Source organism: Antennarius striatus, chromosome 20, assembly GCF_040054535.1.
Source record: "Antennarius striatus isolate MH-2024 chromosome 20, ASM4005453v1, whole genome shotgun sequence".
NCBI classification, from domain to species: Eukaryota; Metazoa; Chordata; class Actinopteri; order Lophiiformes; family Antennariidae; genus Antennarius; species Antennarius striatus.
In genome coordinates this window covers 4,566,318-4,577,144 of record NC_090795.1, presented here as the reverse complement: position 1 = coordinate 4,577,144, position 10,827 = coordinate 4,566,318, and the positions used below count along the sequence as shown (strand labels likewise).

At 40.5% G+C, this 10,827-nt stretch overlaps 1 protein-coding gene across 1 annotated transcript; it reads left to right on the top strand.

Moving 5' to 3' along the window:
• The first annotated feature begins 5,654 nt into the window (after positions 1-5,654).
• Positions 5,655-10,827, top strand: LOC137587757 (regulator of G-protein signaling 20-like). The gene is made up of 5 exons (XM_068304367.1): positions 5,655-5,712; positions 6,699-6,859; positions 9,594-9,677; positions 9,800-10,034; positions 10,539-10,827. Exons 2-5 carry the CDS (start codon positions 6,702-6,704, stop codon positions 10,725-10,727), a joined length of 666 nt encoding a protein of 221 aa, XP_068160468.1. The 5' UTR covers positions 5,655-5,712; positions 6,699-6,701; the 3' UTR covers positions 10,728-10,827.

The following is a 10,827-nucleotide window of genomic DNA, read 5'->3' as shown; positions in this document are numbered from 1 at the left end:
AATAAACTGTCTCCAGAGGAAGTTGGCATCACAATCCAACGCTTTATTTCTCTGAATGGCGAGTTCAGGAACTTCAGCTGATTTGGCTTCACATGAATGAACCCCAAATGCTCGGAATGTGTGAATGAGCTCTTAAAAATGCATTTGAATGTTAGTGTTAGAATAAAATATTGAACGATTTATCGTATGCTGAGGTAATATCAAAAAAGTCAAGAGCAAATTTTCAGACAATGTTTTTCTCCTGACATTTTGCAAATATTTGTAGAAAAAAATTAAATGCAAAGAGGAAAGCAATATTTATTTTTGTTAAACTGTCCGCAGAACTCCAGGGCAGCTGACGGTTCTGTATTTGAATTTGATTCTATATTCTTAAAACACACTTGATTTTTTTCCAAAACAAAACCACAGATATGATATTTTTAGTCAATTTGATCTGAGTCCTCTTCATATGTGGCGCAAAGATGTGATGCTGCTGCATGCAGGATGCATCTGGCTGACATTTGGAAAGATATTGAGCTGCAAACATTGATATCAGATTTCAGATGAGAATTTATTTGGCTCAGCTGCCGTCAGAAATCAACCACAACGAATCCATCACATCATCGCATAATGAGGACATTATGTCTTGTCAAGTGAAACATCAATGATGATGCTAATGTCCTCCTTCCTCATACAGGTTGGATCTATAAATGCATTCATCTGTGTTCAACATATCTTGAGAATACAAGCTGTTTTTTTTACTTTATTAATTGGTGATCAATCTTTATTGTTGTTCAGAGTTACCTCCATTAATATTCTTATACACCGTCAATAATTGATGGCTATCGGAGCTATTTCCATCCATCAGGCTCAAATTCCTGAAGACCTGCTGGGATTAGAGGCTCCCAGTTTTGAGCTTTGGGCTAATTGAGGTGACAACCAGCAGGTACTATCACACTAATGGTCATCAGGCTATCCAGCAGCCACCTAATGGGGGCTGGATCTAGACGCCAGAATGACCTTACATGCTCTGAAATATTCCAGAGGCAATCATCAGGCCTGAGGTCGTTTATATTTCACCAAATCGAATAAACATCATACACATCATGTGACTGTCAAGAGAATAAACATGTGTAGGATCATCTCTTCGTGTGAATCTTCACAGGGAATTCATTTTCAAGTGGAAAGCAGCGCTTCAGATGTCAGAGGAAGGACTGAAAAGATGAAGTGAAGTGATGTCTGTCAGCCACTCACATCGGCTTGAATGATAACAGCTTCAAATAGATCGATTGTAAAGCAAGGGGATTAACTATATATATTTTTAAGTACTGTTTTTCTATGAAGTTGTGATGTCAGTATGTTTATTTTGTCATTAAACAACTGAGACATTAAGCTCATACTGATAAAAACCACACAAACATTTCTGAAAAAGAGTATATACAGAGGAGACCCTGACTGACTCCACAAAGTTTCTTTAGTCTTCTTACGGGTTTATTATCCAGGCTGCAGGAGTTCAACAACATTTATCAACTCTGTCAAGTGACATCATCAATCACAGGCGATCAATATCAATAGCGAGGGGATACTCTGTCATCGAATTGGAGGTGAACAGGTGGAGTCTTTGTGGATGTGTGTTTATTCTCTTTTTTAAAGCAACAAAACCAACGATGGATTTGAAATATGAAGTCAGAAAGGGGAAATATTTTAACCCTGCTGGTCTCATGGACTAATGAGTGTTACTGCATATACTGTATTGTGTTCTACTTATAAATATATATATATACATAAGTGACATGATAAACTAGAAAAAGCAAAAATGTTTTTACATCCCTGTGCTTTACATAAACTCAGTTATATGTAGTGAGAGGCAATTTTTTAAATTTTTGGATCCACCGTTGCCTCTGGAATCAAAATAAAAAATGACAGAGTTCTGTCCTGGTTTGTCCAACAAGTTTCATGGATATTTTTGTGGATCCACTCCAAGCACTATTTAATGTGTTGTTGCCTTTCACACGCCGGATCCTAGAAAGTTTTATCAAAATCTTTGGAGAAGTTCTGCTAACAGACAAGCAAACAAACACTAATAAAATCATAAACTCCCCAACAGAGATGATGATTACTGCGTCAGTGCATTTCAATAAATGTAGATTTGTGCACTCTGAAAACATTACAGATGAACTGCTCTTGTTTGCCCAAGTTCAAGGATATTATCACAGGCCTGCAGCCTCTCAGGCATTCATATCAAGCTGTCAATGAGGGATCGATTTTTCTGCATTTGAAGTCTGTCCAGTGGAAAACATGTAAGCCTTATTCACCCCTAAATTATTCAGGGTCTGGCTGATTCACTCAGCGCTGGTGTGATTGTTAATGATTTCACCAGACAAATATGTTGTTCAGCAGCAGCGTCTCATTTATTGTTTTTTGATGAGAAACACATCGGATGCTGACAGAGATTCACGATCTCCCACGGCTGGTTCACAGTGATACTGAAAATTGCCTCTCTTTTTTTAACGTTGTTTGTTATTTTGCATTTTATCTACATGCCCCACGGCTTATTGTGAATACAGAAAAATGATATCCCCTGTTAACCTCTTCCTAACCGTGCAGCACGATCCCAGTTCCTGTTACAAACGCCAGAGCATCAGTCCGTAAAAGAATCTTTTGGGGCAAATCCCTGCAAAGTAGAAGCAGCACAAAGCAAACAGAGTTCACTGAGATAAAGAACCACAAAGGTTGTCTTTCTGATTAAGTCCTCATTAAAGTGTTGAAACACAGTTCAGACACTGACAACCAGACTCCATCATGGATCACCAGTTTCAGTGTTGCTTCATTAAACTGATGGTATACTTGTGAAATGGGATTCCAGACAATGTGCTGTGTCATCAGAAACCTAATTAAATACCAGACCAGACTTCAAGCCCAACTGAATATATCAGAGATGGTTCTTCAGGTCATTTCTACTTGTTCTAAAACCTCTCCAAGCGATAGAGGAAGTTAAGATTCTTTGCTCAACAAATTCCCTCGTGTTTCACTTATATGTAACTCAATAGTTCACACAAAGAAGATGTAATAGCACTCGTCACACTCTTACTGGGGTGATGTTTGAAATGTGTGTTCAGGGTGTATGGGAGAGGAAGAGGATGTAGATCTCCAGCTTTATGATCGTTTTTCCACAGAGAACCGATGGGTGATCGGATATGTGGTCAGGGTGAGAGCAGAAACACTCAGCTGGATCTCACCCTCCTGTTCCTGATCTACATTTGTGACTAACCTGTACATGTAGGTTCAATGTGCACACACAGGTGTCAGAAAGCATTTCTTACCTTGCATGCACACATATTTCACACTGAATAACAGCCTGCATGCATCTTTAATACCAGCGCTGAATTCAAAATAAAACTTTAATGTCCTACTGCAAATCCTGGGAAGGTCCTACTGTAGTCATCCTCACAATTCCAACTCCCTGCTGCAAACGCTGCATACAATATGTCGACACTGAACCCTTGTCATAACTCATTGCTTTCCACAGCATACTTACAAGCAGTCCTTTAAAAATGACAGCTGTAACCAAGATTTTACTCATTCATGAGGGGCCTGGAAGAAAGAAACTTCTGGACTGCTGTTTCATCAAAATGAAAGTGCTGCATGCAGTCGGAGGTCTCCTGTTTCTCTCTCCTGCAGGCGACTGATAACAATCAAAACCAATTTCCTCGGGCGTAAATAGTTTGCAACGAGTTTAAATTGCATATCAAATCATGCATGGAGGTAAATCTGTCTCTGTGCATGTATTAATATACAGACACAGGTGAGAAACATATAATGCTGGGTGAAATATGTATGTAAAGGGCTGTCTTTGACAACCATCAGAGACGAGAACAAATATAATAAGCGCACATTACATTATTTAACATCTCCTCACAATGTCTTTGCTCTGTCAGATTGTTGCCGCTGGTTCGGATATAAAATTCATAACATGGACAGATGTTCTAAAGGTACCTGAGGACACATCCAGGTGCCCATCTTGACCTTCCAGAGGCTGGTGTCACTCAGCAAACGCCCGCTGTGGCTTGTAGTTCCTGCTTCCTATCTCAGTAAGTTATGGAACAGTGAGGGAAAGACATTTAATCAAGTGGATAAAAAGAAGAGGAGTCGCTACAGCGGAAGTCTCTGTGGCTCCGAGATAAACCCAGTGTGTAATTCTGATTTACCTCACAGAGCAAAGGATGAGTGAAACCCCATGCCTCATTTCATTAAAGCATTTTTAGTCGCTGCTGAAGTACAGTAGGAATAATGGCTGGTGTTGAATCAAGCTCCAGACTGGGGGAATGGGCGACAGAGTGAGCACAAGTGCATATTTCTACCGGGCTGTAAATGGCCTCTGTGGACAGTTGTGTGGCTGATTTACTGAATGTGTTCTGGAAGACCTTTTCCTTTTTTTTTTTCTTTTTTTTTTTTCAAAAAGGATGCAAGCTCCAAAATTGATATTGAATTTATAAACGACTCAGGCAGCAGGGCTGGATGTGCTGACAGATTAAAGGTGAAGAGATAAAAAGAAAGATGTGCTCCATAGATCACCGAAGAGCAGCGTCCATTTAAGAGGCAGTTCCTCTTAAAGATGACTTGCTTCAAGATATGTTATTTATTATAAGGGTTACAGGACGACTTCCAAGTGTATTGAATTTGTTTTATGGCTCAGATACACTAAATAGAAAGGGGAGATGAACATTTCTCCTCAGCCGCAAACACCGTTTAGCATATTTCCAAAGTACTGTTTGCAACTTCAGCTGAGCCGGATAATCTCATTTCACAAAATGTGCTGTGCAATGAAGTTTGGGGACATGGATGAGAAAATGTATTCAGTTTGATTAGTGTTCCTCTGTGTTTACAGAATGGAACAGAAGGTTTGTGGCTGAAGTGTGGTGGTTCTGATTATATCCAACTTTAGTTAGTTAAAAGACACATTTATTTACAAGGAGCTGCTGTCATTATAGAAACATGAAAAATACATGCAGTGTCTTTAACTGCTTATTTTATCCTACATGTTGAAGGGATCATGTTCATTAACTAAAACTGACTGGACTACAATGGCTCAAAAAACAAAGTCTTGCAGGTCAATCAGAGACCTTGCGGGATTTTGTTCCATAATTTATAATTTGGAGAATGTGTTAACTCACCTAATGAAGTTTTAATTGTTTTCTATGGGGTCCCATTGGGTTTAAATAGATCTTTACCGCTATCTAATGGACACTTGAGGTACTGGAAATCAAATGAGATGCGGAGGATGAAGGATTGATTCAATTATTCAGTGCCTTGTAGTAAAAAAAATTATTTCAATTTACTCTTGTTATCTGATTTAAAATAGCTTAATCTTCAAACTGAGATCTTAACAGTAGGAAAAAAAAAACAATTTACCCTACTTTATAATCATCATAAAGCACTATATTTTGAAACAACTTTATAAAGTGGAATTTAATATACAATAAACCAATAACATAGAGTTAAAAGATAATATCTTCCATGTCTGAGCTGTAATGCATTATATAGAAGATAATCGTAATGGAGAAGCCATTGCTGTAACAATCCGCGCACATTGATACACGGGCGCAGAAGAATCTTTTCACACTTGCAGGACACGCATGCGCACAGAGGACACCAACTGGTTTGTGTCAAGTCGAGTCACACGGATGCGATCGAGCCAAAAATCACCTGTATTCTGGCATTCATGGTGACACAGTGAGTACACGTTTAAATCTAGACAAAATAAGCCTCTTAGAAATAATACCTCATGCTGGTGCATCTTTTTAGGAAACAAGAGCAGTGATTTTCAGCATCCAATGAAGGTGGACTGTCTTTATAGTGACATTCCAATGAGCAGTAATAGTATAACATATCTTGAATATTGTGATTTGTACTAAATACTAATATTGATTGAAGACACGCAAATATCTGCAGAGCTGCTGCGTTTTTGGAGGATTTCTTTCTTTCTTTTTTTGCATCGGAAGAAAGAGTCACCTGACTACAAATTATCAGTTCATCCCATCAAATGATTCCATTATGTTTCTATAAATGGCTGCATGCTGCTCGCTTCTGCGTGCTTGTCATGAATTGAACGTCGTGCGTGTGTGTGCGTGCGTCTGTGTGCGTGTGTGTGTGTGCGTGTGTGTGTGTGTGTCCTCCCCTCGAATGCGACTGATGGATGCTGATTGCTGCGGTCCAACAGTAACGCCTCGCCGCTATCATTACCGCTCATCCCTCATGGAGAGAGGAGAGCTGTTGTTGCTCATCACAATTAGGTGTGGTTGCATTCAGTGGGATCCAATAATCCCGTGGGATGTTTGCCTTTGGCTTCTCCAGCTGTTCACCAAAGCGACATGTGAACCTAAACGCACCATTTGCCTTTTTTTATTTATTTATTTTTTTCTTGATTAAAAGTGCCGATTTTTGAGGTCACATCGCGCAAAATTTGGCCAAAACGCGTCATGATCGTGAAGTGGTCGCGCATTCCGCAAGATGCTGTTTGGAAATAATCCCTACATGATGTTTTTATTTTTTAAATGTATTTATTTGTCGCTCGCGTTTGGCCCAGGCCTTCCTGTCAGATTCTGTAATCTCAGTGATTTCCTGGATCTTGTGAAGATATTCCATCTTAATGCGGTAATAATCTAACAGGAAACCACTCCCCGGACGGCTCTCACTGTGGTCTCCTTGTCTCCTCTCAGTCCATGGGCTCAGAGCGGGTGGAGATGCGTAAGAGACAGATGCAGGTTCATCAGGAAGCAGCTGCCAGTGTCCTCCAAGCGCGCCACAGCATGGGAAACACCCCCACCAACGCTTCGAACGCCTGCTGCTTCTGCTGGTGCTGCTGCTGTAGCTGCTCCTGGTAATAGTTGACACTTCACTGCTTCCCACACAGCAGGGCTGGAGACGGGAGATGTGCATCTGAAGGCTCTTTTAAATGCATTCCTAATATACTTTTCTGCCAGGAACAGAACACTCTAGTTTGAAGTGATGGTTTGGATGCTGACGTGATGTCAGCCACTAATCTGTCCATTAAGACCCACTTATGCTTCATTAACTGTCTTCATGAAGTTTATAAGAAGTCTCATCAGTGCGACATAAATATGATTATCTTTCAGGAAGGCTTGAATGCAGAATTTCTTCTGCTTAAATCGGATTCGCATCTGGGTTTTTGCAACACGAGTGAGAACAGCCAGATCAGAGTATTCTGTGGCCCTCATTCAGCAATTCCAGCTGGGGAAAACCTGAACAACACAATGACACAATTCTGGTGCATCCATTATGATTTCAATCCCATGAGTTGAGGCTCATAAATTTTTTTTTAGATGTTGGCGATGCGGAAATCCAGAGATTAATCTCCAGGTTAGAGCTGGACTCATCAATATGACTGTGAATCATTGAGAAAATCAAATCTGATCCGAAAACAGAATAAGTCGTCACTATCTCCTGCCTCCTGCTGCTTGCTTCTAACTCCTACATGTGATTGAAACGATGCACCAAAAGACAATTTCATATCAGGAGCGTAGACTCCAGAAAAAGAAAAAAAAAAGGACTTTTCTGCAGTGCTTTTCAAAGTCAGTCTGCAACAGTTGACAGAAAATCTTTTCACAGAATTGAGCTTTTCTATTTTCAGCTGTTCTTCACATGTGAAAAGTGCAAAATTCAAATCAAGGTCTTCATGTGGCGAGTGCAATGTTTGAATTAAGGATCATAACACCGCTTAAATTGCGTTTTATTGGCTGTAATGTTTCAATTGAGGCTTTTATAGAACATAGTAATGCTTTCTACAAAAATTCATGTGCATATCTTAAACAATGCCCCCCTGTAAATGTACTGCAAAGTACTGCAGGGTTACTGGTGGCTCTAAAACCCGCAGGCACAAATAAGACAGTGAATGGCTGCTTATTTCTCAATGGGTTGTCCCTGTGATGAATTATGGACCTGGTGAGGGTGTTCCTCGCTCAATGTCATCTGGGACTCCGTTATCACCCTGCAGAGAGGATAGACGGCGATAGAAAATGGATAGATGATGGATGGGATACCTCTGAAGAAAGCACAAACAAAAATGCTTATTTCTTTTGGTTGATATCACATTACACAGGTGGTCGATGACTCAACATGCAGGGAAATGAATCCCTAGTAAATAAGATTCACACAAAAAATTCATACAGTTGAAAAAGATATTAAATGAAATGTCACTATTCTCTGCTTTTTTAGCCATATTTAAAAATTTTGTACATAATTTTTTTTGCATGACAAACAATAAGTTAAATGAGAACATAATCACCAATAAAAACAGGAATCATCTGCGTATCTGCAGCGCTTCATTTTAAATGCAGCGCTGCAGATTTCAGCCCCTTTCGCTCGTGGTTCAGGTTGAGCTGGCAGCAAATAAGATGATCAATTTTCAGTGGAATGTTGGCATCGCATGTGAGGTGAAGGGAGCAGAACAGCCTGCGATGTACTGCTTGTAAAAATCCATATTTCTAATATAAATATATACCACCTCCTTTTTGCCTCGCATCCTTTCAGCAACAGTACAGCCCACACCACCATCATCTGAGAAAAACAGAAAACAGAGGTCCTGTGACCCACACTGGATCTCATTGGATGGGGGGCCCCCCCGGGGGGTGTAATCTGCTCTGGACTCATCAACCATTTACTTCTGCTTCCTCTGAGAACAGCAAACCTGTTGTGTGCAGAACACGGCCATGTTAATTCACTCCACTGTGGATTAGTAAATACGTTTTGTCTCTACATCCATATCGATGTCGTCTAATTGTAGCAGGTACAACGGCATCATTCCCAGATGGGACAGATCCCACCAGAGCCAATTAATCTACAGGCAGCTGCTACATCGGGTGTTGGGGACATTTTAATTAAGCACAGGAGATCCCACAGGATGATGTGGACAATTGACACACTTTAATATTTACGTAAATGTTCCCATTGTAGGTGTTCTGTTATTTCTAAAGTGGAACAAATAACAAACAACCAACTTCTCTAGTGTGGAGAAAACTCCAGGAATCACCCTGCCAGGAAATAGTTTGGCGCATAACCTCCCCCCCCCAATTTTATTTTGATTTTTTTTTTTAAACAGCTGAGCTTGTTTTAAGTGCTGTTAGGCATATTTAGCTACCCATAGCCATCACACTCATTTCCACTTATGCTCGGCTAAGCTAACTATGGTAGCGTCATCAGTTATGAGTAGCATCAAGTCTCTGATCTCAGCCTCAGTAAGGAAGAAAATACCTCAAAAAATATATTTTAAACTCCCAGATTTAGATTAACATCCAGATCTGGATTTAGTTGTGCATCATGTTATTTTTTACTTTTTTTGCTTGGTATAGTATTATTTTTCCACGACTTTTCATACAACAAATAAAGACTCAAACAAACAAACATAGCGCGCTTGAACAATATCTGCCTGGAGTGATTTTATTTGTTTGGTAATTTGAGGTGTAATTTTACGTTCTATCAGACTAATTTATTTCAGTTCAGGAATAAAGGACAACAATATTATTTTAAAACTAGAACTGGGTGGAGAGACTTTTGTGATTAAAGCGAGCATCACTGTGTGTTTTTGTTCCCTGCAGTTTGACTGTTAGGAGTGAAGATGAGACAATACAGAGATCCACTTTTGAGCACAGAACAGAGGGCACCGCTAACTGTGAAGAAAGGTAAACGCTAAACATCTGCCAACATTCCTATAAATATTCCAACTTGTTTCACATCCTCTGCTGTTACTGGGAGAAATAAATAACCCTGTACCAAACATAACCACTGCTCTTTTATCTTTAAGTACGAAGCCTACTCTGGAGGACGCTCACTCCTGGGCGACATCATTCGAAAAGGTGATGAAGAGTGCAGTCGGACGCAGCTGCTTCAGGCAGTTCCTGCGCACAGAATTCAGCGAGGAGAACATGATGTTCTGGCTCGCCTGCGAGGAACTCAAAATGGAGACCAACAAGACTGTGGTGGAGGAGAAAGTCCGGCAAATATACGAGGACTTCATCTCCATTCTTTCCCCGAAAGAGGTGAGGCAACATTGGTTGCGATGTTACAACAAAAGCACACACATTCTTAGCTCTATTATTCTTCTGTTGAAAGTAGAATTATTGATTCAACTTCTGTATTCAAGTAAAATTGAAAGCCAGTCAGCACTGCAGCGGCCTGTGTGTGTGAATAATGCAATAAGAAGGTGCCTGAGGCGTGATGGATTTCAAACCTGGTGACCTCACTCTGGTGCTGAGGTCACGGGCACTATCGCCGGGGTCGAGTGTGTGCTCAGATAGTGGAGGAGAATGGCTCTGACTAATAAATGGGTTGGAGGTGGCTATGCCAATCCATGAGGAGGAGGATTACTATTGTAAACCATGAGGATGGTTATTGATTAAGTAAAATGTTGAAATTTATGCTCAAATTTTTGGTGTTTTTGTCACTTATTCATCATTTTAAGGTAAAAAGGTACACAACCGGTTATTTTTCATGTCAAAAATGTCGTAACGCACGACTGATTTTTATCTTCTTGTCTTGTGCAGGTCAGTTTGGACTCCCACGTTAGAGACGTGATAAACCACAACATGCTGGAACCGACCTCGCACACCTTCGAGGAGGCTCAGCAGCAGATCTACACGCTGATGCAGAGAGACTCGTACCCCCGCTACATCAACTCAACCACATACACAGATCTGCTGAAGAGCCTGGAGGAGCCTCCCCCTGAGCCATAGACTCGCCACTGCCATACACTTAGCTTTCTCAAAAATGGTGCATGTGCCCCCCCCCCCACATCCTTCTTTCCCAGACGGAGTTTTGTGTTCCTGTTGGGAG

Bases quoted from the DNA above. Each gene is read 5' to 3' on its own strand.
- LOC137587757 (XM_068304367.1), top strand. From the start codon at position 6,702: ATGGGCTCAGAGCGGGTGGAGATGCGTAAGAGACAGATGCAGGTTCAT. The intron at 6,860-9,593 runs GTAATAGTTGAC...TGTTCCCTGCAG, and splicing joins TGCTGCTGTAGCTGCTCCTG to TTTGACTGTTAGGAGTGAAG. The intron at 9,678-9,799 runs GTAAACGCTAAA...TTTATCTTTAAG, and splicing joins ACCGCTAACTGTGAAGAAAG to TACGAAGCCTACTCTGGAGG.